Source organism: Echiichthys vipera (genome assembly GCF_963691815.1).
Source record: "Echiichthys vipera genome assembly, chromosome: 10".
Lineage (NCBI taxonomy): Eukaryota > Metazoa > Chordata > Actinopteri > Perciformes > Trachinidae > Echiichthys > Echiichthys vipera.
In genome coordinates, this window is record NC_139835.1 from 19,085,957 (window position 1) to 19,104,459 (window position 18,503).

General features: G+C 40.0%; 1 protein-coding gene across 1 annotated transcript in view; it reads left to right on the forward strand.

The window, feature by feature from the left end:
* The first annotated feature begins 1,308 nt into the window (after window positions 1–1,308).
* Window positions 1,309–18,503, forward strand: part of agps (alkylglycerone phosphate synthase) — a 30,396-nt gene continuing 13,201 nt past the window's right edge. The window contains exons 1-12 of the mRNA XM_083921499.1: window positions 1,309–1,505; window positions 5,810–5,899; window positions 7,080–7,170; window positions 7,262–7,382; window positions 7,923–7,997; window positions 9,015–9,086; window positions 9,766–9,845; window positions 11,310–11,390; window positions 12,583–12,708; window positions 12,951–13,059; window positions 17,056–17,183; window positions 18,228–18,279. Of these exons, the coding sequence (XP_083777625.1) occupies window positions 1,318–1,505; window positions 5,810–5,899; window positions 7,080–7,170; window positions 7,262–7,382; window positions 7,923–7,997; window positions 9,015–9,086; window positions 9,766–9,845; window positions 11,310–11,390; window positions 12,583–12,708; window positions 12,951–13,059; window positions 17,056–17,183; window positions 18,228–18,279 (1,213 nt within the window). The 5' untranslated portion in view covers window positions 1,309–1,317. The remainder of the gene's footprint in view (window positions 1,506–5,809; window positions 5,900–7,079; window positions 7,171–7,261; window positions 7,383–7,922; window positions 7,998–9,014; window positions 9,087–9,765; window positions 9,846–11,309; window positions 11,391–12,582; window positions 12,709–12,950; window positions 13,060–17,055; window positions 17,184–18,227; window positions 18,280–18,503) is intronic.

Consider the following 18,503-nt stretch of genomic DNA (forward strand, 5'->3'; position numbering starts at 1 on the left):
CAAACAATGCAATAAAACATGATTAGTCTCTAACTAAAGATTTATTGACCAATGATGAATTACTTTTCCACTTTTGGCCCACAGTTTCACTTTCTTGCATTATTTTGAGCCAAGCCACGCCAGTGTTAATTTCTGTGCCTAGTGGCTTTATAAACTGCTGATAAAGGAATTATTTGAACTTTAGTTTACCTAACATTTTTGCTGATTTATTAACAATCAAAATATGTTTCCATAACTTCCTGTCCTCTTGGATATTTGAAACTAGAAGGGCTGAATTAATTGTATCTCTAAAACTATGCAATAAAATTCCACTCTCAACAACAGTCAATGGAGCATATAACAACTAGTCGTATATTGCAAGGCATGCTGGGAAATACGTAAAATGATGCATTCAGGTGCAATAAATAAATAAAGAAGTCAGTTGTGTAACAATGCTAAATAGAGAGAATAATAACATACAACACGACAATCGTTTTAGGTCCTCAGGTGTCATATTCACGTTGCTTGTTATGTCCGAGCTGTAGTCCAAAACCCAAACATATCCAGTTTATTATCATGTAAGATGGAGATACAGCAAATCCATAATTTGAGAAGCTAGGCTATGGACAAGCATATGTTTGGTATTTCTGATGGTAAAATGACCCAAATGATTAAATGATTATCAGGTTATCATTTTCTCTCAATCCCGTAATTGATTATTTGATCTGGAGAATCAATGGATAATAACCATTTAGCATTTTACCACAAAGTAACTGTCAAAAATATTTTATTTTTAGTAGCCTATTATCTTACAATTATGTTTCAGTGTCCTGTTTGGTCTTTCTCTCCAACTCCAAGACGACTGTCTAACAGTAGCTACTCTTCCTGGTGTCTCTATTGTTTCATAAGAATATTACATTAGATGGTTCACATACATCCATAACATTCATCTTCACAATACATCAAAAGTGCAACACAACAGAAACAAAAGCTTACATTCATACTCTGAACATAACAATAAACACAAGCTCAAAACCTCTGATACAGCAGCTCAACATGATCATTTGTCTCAATAGTCGAGAAATAATGGATAAAGCTCAAAGTCCATTTCAAATCTAGATATAAATATAGATAATCTATAGTGTTCTACATTATTTATTGTGTAAATAAATACAATGTTCTCTTTATGATAGCATATTTTACCACTTTTCGGGTCATTCATTTGGAAAGTTTTATATTCCCGACGGCCTTTGAACGCAGCAGCACTTTCCCTGCGCTGACCTCTGACAGGCAGCCGCTCATGGATCCGCTCCCTCCCGTCACAAACACGGAAGCAGCATGGCGGCCAACGGCAGCGGCAGCAGCTCCTCCGACAGGCAACGGATTGCACAGCAAAGACTAAGAATAATTGCCGGACATTTACGGAGACCGTTGGACGGCGACTTCAACATCCTAGCCGAGGAGTGCAAAGCCCAGGGCGGCGAGGCAGATGTCTCCAGTGAAGGGAAGACGGTGCCAAAGAGGAGGTACAAGGCTGTGATGGAGCGGTGGACAAGGGTCTATCCTCCGTGGTTTCTAGCTAGTTATTAAGTCGAACATCAGTGGATTACTATGTAAAAAATGGCAGACTGGCTTCCCACTCTCGTCGAAGCGTACATAACGTAGGGAGACGTGGCTAAAACGGGTTTAGTTAGCCCGCCAGCTTACGATAACTTACTTGGCTACATAGTCAGTGGGACATTCATTTGCCACAAGAGTGGGTGCGGCTTGGAATTTAACGTTGAGTTCGTCGACTCTCTTAAAGTTGGTGGGCAGCTGAAGCTTTTTTTCTGTGGTTTATTGTGTTTTATATGACAGTTTTTAAGTGAAGGAATAGCCGTTATTGCAACGTACTGCCATTAAGTGCTGTTTCATTCTTCAAATTTGACGTTCTAGAACTACACATGCGCACTGTGGTACTCTTTATTCCATTACCATGTACACATGTCTGAGATACGGTTCTTTATAAGTTTGGGATTTTTCTTAACAAAATCTGAATTTCCGTAACACCCTAGGAACAACTTTAAAGCATTCATAACAACAGAGGAAAGATAGTATAACTTCTGTCTCCTCTGTTGATCTGATTGGCCAGGACAAGTGGTGGTCTGACTTTCAACCTATTGGCAGCTCAGTTCCTTTTGAGGAAGCGTCTCCACTGTGCTGACATCTAGTGTCAGTCTGAGATAGCAGCTGTGGCTAAAGGGGGGAGCAGCAGCCCTCTAAAGTATCAGCATTATTTGGCCTTGTAAAAAGTCATCATGTCCTGTTCTGGTCAAAATGCAACTGTGATGATTTGATAGAATATTATGTCTTGCTGCAGCCCTGTCTTCTGCTGTACGCCAATTGTTATTCCGAGCTTGAGTCCTGGGCTTTAAGTGTCTACAGTGTATGAAGTTTGATAGTTGAGGATAAAATAGTTCCACAGTCACTGGGTTTGTCCATAAATATCATCATAAGTAATATAGTAACCGAATGACATGGGTTTCCAGTAAAACGCAGAATTATAAAGCAATAGATAATGTGTTTTTCTAACATGAACAGTGGCAATCACTGTGGTAAAGTCCAGGTACATGTTGTTCTGCCTTTTGTTTAAGTGTGTCAATATAATCCCACATGCCATGCTGTAATAGTCACTGCTTTGTTGGAGAAGTGCCAATAGCCTTTCGGCCACAATTTGGCAGTTTTGACATTCTCACTGCTACCTTTCTGGTATGGTTGGTTCAGTGGTTTCAGACAAAAATCCAGATCTGCAGGTTATGTGGTGTCTCAGCACTTCCTAGCTAAAACAAATAGTGTTTAATACAACAGCCCCCCCCCCCCCAAATAAATCCCACCAGTGCTATTGAAGTGTTGATTAATTTTGCTCATTCTCGAGACTGTAGTTTGAGGTGGTGTTAAATTGGATTGTATTATACTGAGGTATTTCCAATTCCTGTCGCCGCACATATGCATATTTAATTAAAGATTATGTGCAACTCCACATATCCCATAATTTCAGCTCCTAGTTCAACGTTTATCTGTTGTTGTTCCTGTCCAAAGAAGCATCATTATACTGCAGATCTAAGGGCTAGGTATCGCCACTGATTTCCTGAATTTCCGATTCGATTCACTCTCGATGAAATTAGGGATATTTCAGTTCTAAAAACACATTTTCTTGGATATGAAAGGGATTCTCAGATAGCTAATGCTGTAAGTTGTGCAACCCGGCAGACTCTTCAGTCAGTGAGTATTGAGTGACATTCAGATGTCTCGAGGTCAGAGGTGAAGGGACCCCATTGGAAATGTCCGTGCAAGTTTTTCTCTTGCCAAAATGAAGCCTAAATTTTGAGCGTTATTCAGCCCTCTTCCCGACAAGCTAGCCTGACACAATTGGTACCAATGGATAAGTTAGGTCTTCTAGATTTTTATGATACAAGAGAAAATTGACTAGCTAGTAAGAAACCCTATCAGATCATTCCAATGAAAACTGAAATCAGTGAAATTCAAATGAAATTAATTTGACTTTTAATTCCAGCCTTAGTAGATAACAGTATATTTAGAATGTAGAAACCTCAACAGTGTCAAATAGACAATGTCATGCGATTTTAGCATACAATATACAAGCTATGTTTGCTAATACAGTTTTTTAATAAGTTGAAAGAAGAAGGAATTTTAGTTGAGCATTCCCAGCTGCTACAGCATCACTCACATGTAGATTATTTTGTATTGGACAGTTTCTGAAATGCATTTTGTTTATTTTCTTTTCATTTTATCTGGTATTGTACTGTAGCTCTAGTTAAGTCATGTCTAGGCAATTTTGATTATATATCTCAAATACAAATCACAAATTTGCCTTAATGGGCTTCACAATCTGTCTATCCTGTGATCCTTGAGTCGGATTAGGTCAACTCAAGATGCACACAGACAGGAAAGAACTATTTTTATCAAAACATATCATATTGAGACCTACTGCTGTGCCTTGCCACACACTTGCTACATTTATTGATACATTTCTATTCAGTATGCTCAGAAGCTATGACAGCATATCAGTGGTGGCGAGGATTCATTAAGGTATGACTCAGTGTGTTACTCTCATTTCTACTATCACTCTTAATTTATAGGAAACTCCATTTTGGCAGGTATTAATCTCAATTATGGCTTTTACTCCACGGTGTTAGCATCCCATCCCAAGTGACCCATGAGTTATGGCTGCTGTGTGAGTGGAGAGCGAGCTGTCTCTCTGCAGACTGAGTAAGGAGCACACAAGCTCTGCACAGTATTGGAGAATAGACCGTGTAGCATCATCTCTGGTTGCGAAGCTCGTGATTATAATTGGATATCCCTCAGCATAGTTGGGATTCCACAACAAATAACTGAAAGTATCGCAGAATGGATTCGATTGTGATTCACAGGATCTTGATTCGATTTCCAATTCGTTATAAAACCAATTTTGCTTGAATTTGAAATGGATTCTTCGCTAACTACTTGTGTTAATTGTATAAGGAAACCTTAACCTGGTGCATTATTACAAATGCTGTATTAATGTTTACAGTAAGTGCAGCTCTACAGACTCCACAGTCAGTGAGTATTGAGTGATATTTTCACTCAGACATCTTGATTTGAGAGGTCAAGGGACACTTTAAAATGGCCATGCCAGTCTGAATGTAGCCTAAATTGTGAGTGTTATTTAGCCCTCATCCTGACAAGCTAGTATGACGGTTGATACCAATGGATTAGTTAGATCTTCTAGTTTATGATACCAGAGAAGATTGACTCGATAGTATGAAACCATATCTGATTTTTGAAATGAAAACTGATTTGAATTTGAAAATCAATTTGACTTTTAAACTCAGCCTTAGTAGATTCTATCCACAATGTAGAAACCTCAATCTTTGTGCAAAACAGTGTTAAATAGACAATGCCATGCAATTTTAGCATATAGCGTTTAATACAGTTTTTAAAAAATGTTGATTTTTGAGTGACATTTTTACTCTTGAGACAAGAGACCCTTTGAAAATGACCATGCCAGTTTTCCCCTCAACCAAATGTAGCCTAACTTTTAAGCCTTCCTTACAAGCTAGCATGACATGTCTGGTGCTTTCGTGCTATTTAATTGGATATTATATGTGCCAAAAACTTAGCTGAAGCTTCGTAATTCAGCACACAAGTTTGGACCTAACCATAAGAACTAAGCAACATTGAAACTAGCTATGGATTAAGCATGCCATACATCATGCTTAATCAGGTGCCATAAATGCAAAATATTTTGAATGTGGTGGATTGGAAATGGCTGGCAGCATAGAGGGATTTTCTATTATCTTTTTCAGGAGGGATATGTATTCATGGATATGTTATTTAAATGTGTTCTACCTCTGCATTGCAATGTCAACAAGCAGTGTGTTTGCAAGCAGTTGTGTAGTTGTAGGCACCCGGGGGACATTGTAGGTGTGCCTGTCTGCACCTTTCCATATTTGCCAATTGATATAGTCAGCCCCACCTTAGAGGAATGCAAAGACTTTGAATGACTGTATGAAATAAGGAGCCTTTGACATTTTCCCTTAGTGAAATGCTCTATGTCTGGGTGTTAACATTTCAGCATGAAGTATCATCAGCAGGGACTCCCTGTTCCTCTTTGTATTGGTGAAAGTGCCCATGCCAAGCTAGTGTCAGCCCGGAGGGATTTGGTAAATTAAGAATATACCAAGCCACTTTCACGCCTGTTTTTTAACTTCTTCCAATGGTATTTCATCTCATGACTTCACTTCAGTTTGTATTGTAAACTTAACCTCTGCCAATATTTGTTTTTCCACAGGCAGGAGATTATGAAATGGAACGGCTGGGGATACAGCGATACAAAATTCCTCTTCAATAAGAAAGGTCAAGCAGAATTTACCGGCAAAAGGTACTGTATAATATCAACGCTCTTAGATGTGCCATATTTATGTTTATCTGTCGAGGATTTAGAGAAATCAGTCACGACTAGGTTTCATTCAAAGCCTCTAATCTTCTTTTAATACAGCCATTGTGTCTACCTTCAGTCATACGTTTGGGTAATTTGAAGCTGGGGGTCTGCATTGATCATTTTCACAGCCCATACTGTGTGCTTTTGTAACGAGCTGCCGTCCCCAGCCTACGCTCACAGCAATGTGGCACTACTGCCCCCTAGTGGTTGGCATTTGAACCGTTCATTGTCATCTGAGAAGGTCACTGGTTTTGACTCTCCCAAACTCGTTTGCTCATTAACAGAAACTGCTTCCAATCTGTTAAAAATGGAGCATTTTATGTCAGAGTGTTGGAGACAAAAGATTTAGCTTGACTGAGGGAAACAAAGCCCCTTGTCTTCAATTTACTGAATGTAGCTTCAGTTTACAAGAGCATCTTTTATCTCTCGTGACAAGAGCACAAGTATAGATGAGCCTTCTGATTGTAATCATAACATATGACTTTGGAACAGACAGCTCTGCTTGTCATATTGTAAACACAGAGAACTGGCACATTGTGCATGAGGATGTATTTTGAGTAATGAGCCGAGCTGAACAGGATGTTTCACAGCAAATGGTTTCCTCCTGTGCAAGCAGTTGCCACAAACCGTTCTGTGCCCTCTCGACTAAAAAGCTACCTGGGTGGTGTACAGTAACCGGGGCTGGGGCGCTGTTGAATGAATGTCAAAGACGGGTATTCTCCTCCTCAGCGCTCACTGTGACAGAGGCTTTTTCATTATCGAGTGTGTTTCATGGTCTCTTGGACAAAGGCACACCACAGTCCCCTGATGGGCTGGCCCAGGCTGTGCCAGCAGCTCAATTATGCAGGGGATGGCGAGGGCGATCACACGGACAGCACTGTCACTGCTGCTCTGCTTGCCTAATAACCTCATTGGACTCAAACTTCACACTCTATTCTTATTAGACACAGGCCTGGTTTTCCAAATGAATAAAACAAGTCAAGCATTTAGATGTTTTCAATTGAGGGCATTGACTTCTACTACTGGAAATCACTAATACATGAGGCGTAGTTGAATCTTTTTTTCCTTTTTTTTTTTAAATTGGCTGTTCACACAATCTATCTTCCTTTAAACAATCCAGGTATAGACTAAGTGGCATGATCATCCCTGCTCTGAAAGAGTGGTTTGAAAGCACGTTTGGAGCCAATTTGCAGCATAAATCTCCAGCAACGGTGAGTATAATATTTATTTGTTGTGTCTGTAAAGAATGGTAAAGAAGAGTAGTCACAGTTACAAAAACTGCAATGGCTTGTTATGTTTCAGCCCATTCTGACTAGCAGTGCCGTGCAGCCTCCCATTCTTAACGAGGCCTTCGTGGAGGAAATGAAATCCACAGGTATTCCCTTCTCTCACGACGCAGAGGACCGGGTGTTTCGCGCCCACGGTAAGTCATTCTGGAAGGATTCTCTAATTAAATCACCCACTTTTAATGGATGTAAACCACAATCAGCATAACATATATTTAATTTGAATGTTTTTATTTGTGTTATTTCCCATATTATACAAATTCTAAGGTTTATACTTTTCTTTTCGGTTTCTACTGGAACATGTTTACATGCTTCAAAAAAACGTTATATTCTCATACTGTCTCAATATACCATTATTCACCCTCTATCTGAAACGCTCCGTTTTAGTGCCTGTCTCTTTAATCCCCCGTCCTGAAAAAGGCCGGACTGCTCTGATTGTCTAATGTTTCCGGGTCTTCCACATCCAGACTCTCTGCAACTCTGCACCGCCATTGCGCTACTGTAGCGGCACTTTCTATCTATATAAAGTATAGTTGTGACATCACAGCATGGCACAGCTTCTGAATACGGGCTGTGTGCATTTCAATGGATTATACTTTCCCAGCTTTTAGAATCAAATATGGGACCTTTAATATTTCTGTGGGCTTGGGTCATCTCATTCCTGTATTTTCTTTCAGGCCATTGCTTACACGAGATCTTTGCTCTACGAGAGGGAAAAGTTGGTCGTGTTCCAGATATGGTTGTATGGCCAGGTGAGTTCAGAAGCTGCGTCACCTCCGTGTTTTTATCGCTCTGTTTTTCACCTCCCACATAGCATCAACCCCCCGCACACTGGCTTAGGTGATTTAAAGGGTTAATCTCTGCAGAGGCAGGGATATTAATATGTATGAGCGGAGGCTTAATAAGAAGCGTCAGGGGGAGGACGGTTGACACCCAATACTCCACGGTCAGGCCCTACGCAGTACACCCATAAATTATGATTCCAAGATTGGTTTTCCGTTGTTATGGCTGGTACTATTTTATCATGCAAATGAGTGTTGACTGATGGCTGAAACTTGATTAGCACCCTCCCAAATGGGCAACTGTAGGCATAGTTTCTTCCCGACCGGCACCCAATTTGAATTTTACCAGCCCCACATATACACTTTAATTTGCTATGCATCATACAAATAATTTGACCTGTAATTTGCATTCCTCAGTAGTCCCTCCAAGTCAAAAGCTATGTATTTTAAGTGGAGGTTTAGTTTGTTGAACTGTAATCCTTAGACAGAAGCTGTGCGTTTAATTGGATGGCAGAATGCACTAGAACGCAGGCATTTCTCACCGCCTCTAAAAGCACTTGAGGCCAGTCAAGCATATCCACGTAGGTGGGTATTGCTACTCTTCCCACTCGCTCACAACTCCAGTATGAATGGATGTGAGCTCCGTGATTGGCTAAAGCACGTTTGTATTGATCCGGCACATCCCACCCCAGAGAGTTTAGCTTCATGCAGTCTGACTCTGCCTGAAGAAAGCCCCAGGCAAATCACAACTATCAGGCAAGTCAAAACGTCCCTCAGCTCTAATGGCTCAGGCCACATGCATTTATGTATTGTCTCCTGTATACACATAGTGTCATGTGCCACTTTTAATTTCCTTTACAATATATTCACTGTGGTTATTATGTTAACACTTAATTCAGGAATGCATTAGAGAATGGTAAATGAAAGCATTTTCTTCATAATGGCCACTTTATAAACTAACTAAAGTTTTATTCTGTGTCTTTGCAGCCTGCCACAATGATGTAGTGAAAATTGTGGAACTGGCGTGCAAACATAATGTTTGTTTGATACCATATGGAGGTGAGTCGTGAAATCATTGGCTCTAATCAGCATAAATAGCCGTCACATACTATATATGCTATATGTTCTATATGCTATTCTGAATTTTATGTTTTGCTTTGTGTGTTTTGTACTTTGCACAAATCACAACCTCTCCAGTTCACTTCCAGCCCGGGGACCTCTATCATATGTAATTACTCACACTGTTAACTATTTCATGATGGCAAAATGGCGGAAATTAATCTTGTATAGTATATTACAGGTTCATGAGGATGATGTTATAAAAGTCAGTCACACATTCATGCAGTTATATCCTGAAGCCTCTGGTCATTTTAGTTAACTAATAAAATGGGATGGGTTATTTGCACTGTGCAAACTTTTCTTCTCCTTTTTTTTTTACTCTATTTTGCATAACTGTCACTGCAAACATTGCATGCCACAACCACAGTGCCTTCTGAACTGATACAAAGTTAGTTGGTGTCACCTCTCCATACTTGGGTTAATATGCTGCCCGAGTTTGCTAAAATACCTAAACATTTCTTATTTGATACCTTTCGTGAGAAATATACACACTTTTTTCCTACACATTTTTCTCTTCATTGTTTCACATCGATTGTGGTAAAAAACAGGAGGTCGTTCATTAAAATCCCATCCCTTCTCTGCTGTAACTCCTCTTGTTACTGTCGTTTTTCTCTCTCAGGAGGGACAAGCGTCTCCAGTGCCCTAGAGTGCCCCCTGGAGGAAACTCGCTCCATTGTCTCTCTGGATACCTCACAGATGGTACGCAAACACCCATGTCTCTAAGTGTCAGAAGAATGGATCTGCATTATTGACTAGATATACCTGAAACAAAATCAAATCCACTTTGATAATAACTGATTCTAATCATAAATTTAAAAAAATGTTAAGTTTCTGAGGCTGTCTGAAGTTGCATTGGGTAACATCAAAAGAGTGTGTCTAACTTATTTTTTAAGTTATTTTAAACAGCTGAGTTTATTGTTACTGTTTCGTTTGAAAAAATATTCCAAGTCAGATTTTGCTTTGACATAACAAATTGATAGTATTTATTTATTAGATTAAAAAACAGAATGAAAAAATGGAGAAATTAAATTACTTCAATAGGAAATAATATAGTAATTATTATAATAATAATTATTATAATTATTATTTTTATTATTATTATTATTTGCATTCAGTAGTTAACCTTTTGATGGATATAGTACAGGCAACTAATAATCTCAACCTATTCAAACTACAGTACAGAGCAGGTGTTGTTTATTAACACCACACTGAAAGATTGATTGATTTTAGTGTCCACGTCGGTGGTCATTTTTCACCTTTTTCTTTTTCACTTCACTCATGATTTGAAAATAAGCATTATTTATAAACAGCATATTTGTTGTGTGTAAGTGGGGCACAATTGAATTCTAATTTTCTGGATGATAAATGTGTTACTTGGGTACCAGCCATTAATTTTAATAGCATCCCTAGCATCTAACCACGAACATGATGATGTTTCATTGAATAATATATAAAACGGTGAATATTGTCTCCAGTACAGTGGGAACCATTTGATCCCTGCTCACATAGAGGTGATTTTGTATAAGCTGTCTTGATGCTGCTAGCCTAGTTATCATTGAGTTTGGAGCCACAGAAACCAGTGACCAGTGTTCTGTGTCAGGGGGGTCAGAGGTGAGGTGGCTCCGGTGGAAGCACATGAAAGGAGCAGTGTGGCTGGGAACATAAAGTTTATTGCCTCTGGAGAATAATTGATGGCAGGTGTGAAATGACCTCCTGCAGGTAAGGGGAGGCCTCGTGCCCAGCGGCCCAAATAAGAGGCATATATTTGGAATTAGATGTTAAATTGAGTTTAACCTTGAGGAAACTGTCTCCGTCCCGCAGCCCCTCTGCACTCATTTATCCTCAGACATGTGACCGTCAGGCTAGAAGGACATGCCGGTGCAGAACTTGAAAAAAGTATTGTAGGCAAACTGTCAAGGGGCTGTCTCCCTAGACTGCTTCTGCGGGCGGTGTTCATGTCTGAGCCTGAGATAGTTCAAATAAACATAACATGTTGGCAGTTATAGAGTTCATATGACAGACACATTGATGCATAACATTTTTTTTAATTTAAATCTTGAAACCTTCCCGAAGGAATGGTGACTTAAAGATGGTTTACAGTATACTGCACTGAGTGGCACCAAGCATTTTTACAGATACATGTTGCTTGTTTTCCACCCACAGAACCGCATTCTGTGGATTGACGAGAAAAATTTAACTGCCCATGTGGAAGCTGGCATCGTCGGTCAGGATTTGGAGAGATTGGTAAGTACTGCTCATCCATATTAATCCACTGAAAGAAATTTACATTGCTGTAAAATGTTTGTGCCAACAATCAAGCAAGACTGCGCAACCATTCGCATGCATGCTGCCCACGCTCAGTCACCTTGGTACTCTTTGCACAGTGGATCGAAGAGCGTTTAGGAAAGGAGTTTGAGACAGGAGCAGAGTGCTGAAGAGGAGAGATTAGAGAGTGAGGCGGCGGTCATGAGCAGATGGCACCATCAAGCTAATTCAGAAAAATGGAGAAGAAGCGGGCATTTGATGTAGAGGAATGCGTGAGCTGCATCTGAAGCAGACTCCACCTCTGCATTTGGACTGGGCCATTTTGATGGAGCAGATGGGTCTGCATTATAAACTGCCTTCCAGGGGAGTGCTGTGATAAAACAAGGCCTGACTTAACCCTTGTCTTCCTGTGCTTCTGGTGAGGGTTGCCGTTGTACTTTTAAGCTTCTTATTCTTCTTCTTCCTCTTCTTATAATTACTATTAAATGTTCTGCTTATAGATGCAATCCGTTCAGGATTGTGCTGCCTTCAGGAGAATGTGTTTGTTCCTGATGACCGACACATTCTCCTAAAAGCCAAAGGGATGGTGCATCTGATGGAGGTTTCCCAAAGGTTGTTTTTTTGTGTGTCACATTGCATTGTCATATTGTTGTGGCCATGTGGTGAGTAACTATGCAGACACAATGTTTCGTGGATCGGGTGGGGCTTTGGAAGCTGAATGTGCAGCATTCAACTGTCTGAGACATAAACATGGAGAAGTGAAGTTTCTATTATTGTTATTTATACTAGTATTCCTTTATTTATTTTAAAAAGAGGTTAAACATGTCAGTTGACACAATGCAGCTATTATTTTACACATAACATCAGTGAAGCAGTCAAGCTGTGGAATTTGGCAGTGCCCAGATTATGCACTGATCTCTCTTTTTAGTCTTTTCATGCTCTTTCCACTTGGTTTATTTTAGGCCGTTGTAAAAATGTATGATGCCGTAAAACTAGAGTTTGAGGTATTGCAGCAAAGTGAGAGCAGGGAAATTCAGCAGCAAATCTGCAATTGTTTTTCCTGTTTGCTTGCTCATGCTTTTTGCTTGTTATTAAAACATTCTTGCGGGTTTTCAACATCATTGCTTTCCAAACATTTTTGGCTCATTTGTGTTTTACTTTTTTCTCAAAGCTAAATGAGAGCGGCTACTGTACGGGGCATGAGCCTGACTCCATGGAGTTCAGCTCCCTGGGGGGCTGGGTAGCAACCAGAGCATCAGGCATGAAGAAAAACATCTATGGCAACATTGAGGACCTGGTGAGTCGCCCGCCCTCCCCTTTAACTTCCTGCTCATGTTTGTTCCAAAGGATGCCAGTCAGCACACAGCTGTTACTGCACAGTAATTAGAAAGGGAATTATAAGCAGAAGTTTTGTGGACTTTACCCTCACCTCTAAAATGCAGTGGTCACAGCATCAGTTCTAAAAAGAAAAGTATACTTCCGTTGCAAATTTTTGTTTCTAAAAAGTGTTTGTTGTGGTGCTGTTCTGTGACTGAATAGGTTGTCCACGTAAAGATGGTGACCCCACGGGGGACGATTGAAAAGAGCTGTCAGGGGCCACGCATGTCCACAGGGCCGGACATTCACCACTTCATCATGGGCTCAGAAGGTTTGCTACCTTTCTCGTGTGATTTCAGTACACCAGAGCATTTGGGAAGGTGTGTAGTTTTGTGTGTTAATGTGGGGTTTGTGTGCATGTCTGCAAGTCTTTGATAAAAGCGTAACATCAGGACGGTTCTCATGCTCTGGGCTTTTTACACATTAACCAGCTTTGGTGGAAAAGCGATCTGGAGGGGTGTTAGCTAGGAACCAGCAAGTGTCCTCCCCACCCCATCTGCACTGCCCTGTCCTTGTGAATGCCCACCGAGAATACTGCCATATGCCAGGTTCCCCCCTACATAATGAGGAGGTTCAGAGACTCTTGGCATCGCTATGTTAAACAGCTGTGGATGCAAACTTTATATTCACCCTACAAAGCTCAGCAATCTGCTCCCTGACTGAGCTTGGATCACTGCAGAAATCTCTATTTGCACTCATTAGAAGCGATTTCAATACCAAGAGCATACATGTACACTGGAGATCAAAATTAGACAATTTTTTTTATTCATTATTTCATAGAATATCTGCTGTGGCTATACCACTGCTGTACTAGCATGATTTTGTATTCTAACCAACAAAACCATTTATTTTGTGAAAAAAAATTAGAGAACTGTAACCAATGTTTCAGAAGAAAAGATTTAAACAATGTTAGGAAGTGTAGAGGCCCTTACTATGAATAACCCCTACCCCTAACCCACAGGACATCATGAGTTTCTCACACTGCTCTGGTTTGATCTGGGTCCATTCTTCTTGCAGTCTCTTCCACAGTTCAGTAACTGTAGTGGGTTTCTTAGCCATTACTTTGTTGCCAAGGATTTTCCAGAGATTCTCTATGCGGGTTCAGATCTAGTCAAAACTACACCTAATGTGAAAATTATGGCTGCATAGTGAGAGGGAGAGCCTACGTAATTGCTCCATAGACTTCCTCACAAACATTCACAGGTGTAAAGGCATATTGCATGATTGAAACATCATGATAAGTGTCCGAAACATGCAAAGTTTAACAAAGGTCAGAAAATGTCACTGTGGGGCAGAGTTTTGACAAATCAAACTGAATGTTTTAAAAGGAGAAGTTTATAAATTAAGGCTGATAATAAAAGGTAATAATGCTTCATAATGCAATCACATAAGAGAACTGTAAGTGGTGTGAAACGTCTGGAGGTGAGATTGCTGCCGGGGTTCTGTAGTGTAACAGATATGGGACAGGACCACACGTTTCTGGAAATACATGTACTTCTGGGAGGCCTAATGCTGGAACTAAGAGGTCACACCACTGCACAGTCTCATTAAAATTATCTACCTCCTCACCCCAGAAACCGTATCCTGCAGTCTGACAGTAGGCCACAACAACAACAACAACAACAGAGCACCACACTAAAACCCTCAACGACGCTCTGCATGTTAAGTGGAACGCATGCATTTTATCAGAAATTACCGAAAAAACCTCAGAGCTTCTCATTCAGCGTACAACAGTCGGGTCTCTCTATCTCTCTGACCTTGAAGTAGCCTGAATGCAAAGTATTTTCTTCGCTCTTGCTTTCAACTAGTGTGAAGAATGATTGGAATAATCAATGAGAATCCCTTTTCTCTTCTAAACTCCTCTCAGCTGTGGAGGATGTAACGTAGGTGTGTGAAGCCAACCAGTGCTAATTCAATGTACAAAGTAAATTCTTTGATTCTAAAGTGGTGGCTTCCCAGTGGCAAACATTTTTTTTTCTTATAAATATTGTATGCTGGAAGCAGAAGGACTCCTCATCGCAAATAGTCCCTCTCCCCAAATACTAATCCTGTAAGATGAGGTTGGTTTAATAGAGATGGTCACAGTAAAAAATGACTTAGGCTGCACTCCAGCGTTTCATTGCATTGCATTCGTCCCCAAGAGAGTGTTTTTCTGACCTTGCTGTTCTTATTACCTCCCTTTATTCCTCACTTGCTCACCCTCATTTACTCCCTTCCACTCTAGCTCCTCCCTAGCTTCCTCTCTCTCTCTTTCTCCCTCTCTCTCTTTCTCTTTCTGCTGCTCTGACTCCTCCTCTCTCACTCACTCAGTGGCTCCTCCTGTACTTGTCAGGAAGGAGGAGCCTTGGCTGAGGCCTAATGGAGTCACATGTTTTCCACTGGGCCACTAGGGAGCATCGTGCGGCATGTAGTGTCACGTTAGAGGGCTCATTAACAGCCATAACAGGCTGAAGAAGCCTCTTAATGGAGCCGACTGCGTTCATGGGAGATGCATCTCTAAATGGACATCGTCTATCGTAACACTGAACATGCAGGCTGGGGGAGGATGTGTAATAGGTTTGGTTCATATAGATGGAATTAATGAACATGAAATTAGGTACGCAACTAACAATTATTACCAACCAAAACAGCAACGCTTGTGTCATCTGTCGGTCTGTCTGTAGACCCAATTTGGCGTTGCGGCTTAATGGTTAAATGTCAGGAAATTGTTATATATATACATATTACAAGTAACAAGAACCCATTGTGATGGATTTTGTTTGATTTGCAGTCCAAAACCCTAATTTATTTAATTTATAATGATGTAAAGTAAAATAAAAACAGCAAACTGTCACATGTGAGGAACCAGCTTATCTTGGGTGTTTTGCCTGATAAATTATTTAAACAATGAAAGATTAGCAACGTTGTTGACAATTCTAATTACCTTTTACTTATTCAGCATTTCATTAAATTCCTTTATTGACACAGTGTAATCTCAGATCAAAGTCTTCTGCCCTTATTATGTGTATAGGTACAAAGCTATGCACTGAGTTAAAAACACTAACACTTGAAGACAGGATTTGGCAGTTTTACTGGACCAAATTCTGAAAATGAAAATGTTCCTGAATACAATGCAATAAATTCAGTGATAGAGATTAAAAATCAGAAAGAAATGGCTTTAAAACTGTGCATGATTTGCCCAGCACCAAAAGACACACAAACAAAGTTAGTGATGAGCCGGATATTTCCATCAGGTTAGCTGAAAGATGGTGAATATTGGACTTAAATTCAGCAGGTGGCCACAAACATACCTCAAAATGAAGGTGATGATATGTCAATGTTGTGTTCACAACTCGTTTCCACTGTTCCTAAGTGGCCAAAAAAAGTTACTATTCTGTGCAATCTAGTAACACTATACATAGTATTCTGATTCGTTTTCTCAGAAGAACCAGAAGAATAAAAAAAAAACATTTTCACATTTTAGTACTGTAATTAATTTTGGTGCTGTCCCTTATGGCGGTGTTGTGTTGGACTGCATGTTTTGTTCTCCTCATGTACATAAAGCAAAAAAGCTGTGGGTGCTGGAAGATTATTTCACCCCAGTCTTTCTTTGGGTGACAATAATGAAACTGACTTGGGGGATGGCAATCAGCACTCCCAAGCTGCAGTTTACTGTGAACTCAAATATTTGAATGAAATACATTTTTTAAAGGGGCTGTACTTGACATTCAGAACATTAATATAGCAGCACACATATATTTGCTATGTAAAGATATAGTGCGGTAATTGCATCCTGAGTAGAGAATTAAGCCCCCCCCCCCCTTTTTTTTCGTGTACAGCTCATTTAAGTATTATTCCCAGACATATTTGCTGTGTAAGAGAGTTTAGTGGGATTTTTTATTTATTTATATTTTTTTAAAGATGCAATGTGACTCCCTCAGCAGCAGGTAAGGGTCGACAGTTTTCAGGGTCGTAAGGTCAGCCAGAGGTTTTGACATACTTGTATTTGTGTTTCTGCTGTTGGCCTCTCTGCCTTTGAATGAACCCTGCTTTGTTCCCTCAGAGTCTTAAGTTGATAAATCTTAGTTGTCCCCCAGCGTGTGGTAGCAAACCAGGTCTACAAGGTGAAATGTGAGACAAAGGTCACCAGAAGGACCCTTGGGACATGTACCAGAACCCTGTAAAACAGTCTTAAGTTCCGCTCTAAGAAGGGGTTAGGTCATATAAATTGTGGGAACTGATTTACTTTTTCTTGCTCTACTCAAAATCTCTCACTGATTTTCCACAGGAACCCTGGGCGTGGTTACTGAGGTAACTATGAAGATTCGTCCCATGCCGGAGTATCAGAAATATGGCTCAGTTGTATTCCCTAATTTTGAGCAGGGAGTTGCTTGTCTTCGAGAGGTTGCCAAACAGGTACTTGATGTTAATCCATCCTTAAACATGCTGCGTGTTGTCACTGCTTCCTCTCCTTGTCTCAACATGAGGCTCAGGCCAGAAACTTTTTGAGTGTGTTGCAGATTTGCCCAAACTGCAATAACCACTTTCAGGTGTTCACTTCACCTTGTATAAAACTAACCTACCAACAAAGAAAAGATCTGAATGTATTTTTGGACCAACTTGTACTGTTTGTTAAAACCTAAGCTAAGGTAGCTACTTTCCGCAGCTGTTGCAGAGTAAAACCTTTAATCAGACCTTTAAGATGAGACTCTTTACTGCCAGCCACTGACGATGCCAAAGCCCATCAAAACTTTATAGTGCATCAGGATATAGGAAATGACTTGAAGTCTATTGATTTTGCATTTGGGAGATTAAGCAAGAGACTAAAAGCTTTAAAGCCAAAGTTCCAACAGTTGCACTGAATGCTGACAGTAATAAATACTGTTGAATTTGATTTCATTTGGAAGCTTTATTTTGGCACAGTCATTTGCAGGGCTGCGTATTGGCAAGAATCTGGCGATGCGTATCATGATACAGTAGTTTTGTTTCAATATATGGGGTTATATTGCGATACTGTTAGCAAGGTGATATATTGCGATTTTTGAAATCTAATTTAAAACTGTCATAGCATAAAAAACATACCGCCATTTGCATATATTTTACGTTGAAGTGGAAGAGTTAAATTACTTAAGATACATTACAACACTGCTATCTAGGGGTCAGGGGTGTAAATGACAAGAAATGAACCACCAATGTCAGTATTCCCTCGCAGAAATGTAGCCTAACTTTGGGGCATTATTTAGCCCCTTTACCAACAAGCTAGCATGTCATAGTTGGTTCTGATAGGGGCCTCAGGTTATCCAGCTGCATATGATACCTTCACTGTCGGCAGAAATCTATATCATCTAATATCGCTATACTTAATTGTATTAATATTTTCTTACACCCCTAGTCATTTGACATAATGCTTCCCTGTCATTCAAACAAACTAATGTAGATATAAAAACTTTTATTTTTCAGAGGTGTGCCCCTGCATCTATACGACTCATGGATAATGAACAATTTAAATTTGGTAAGTTTTGTTCGATCTTTCACAATAAAGGCTAGCCTAGACTTGAAGCATTACATACTGTATTCCTGCTGCTACAGTGTATTCCTCTTTGTGGCAAGCTTTCACTGTACAAGCAGTAGTTGCACAGTGTTTTTCTTCCTTTTAGGCCTCAATGTAACCTTTGGCTTATATCAGAGAGCTTTGCAACACCAGGCACATGACTTTTAACCAGCAGCATGATAGTA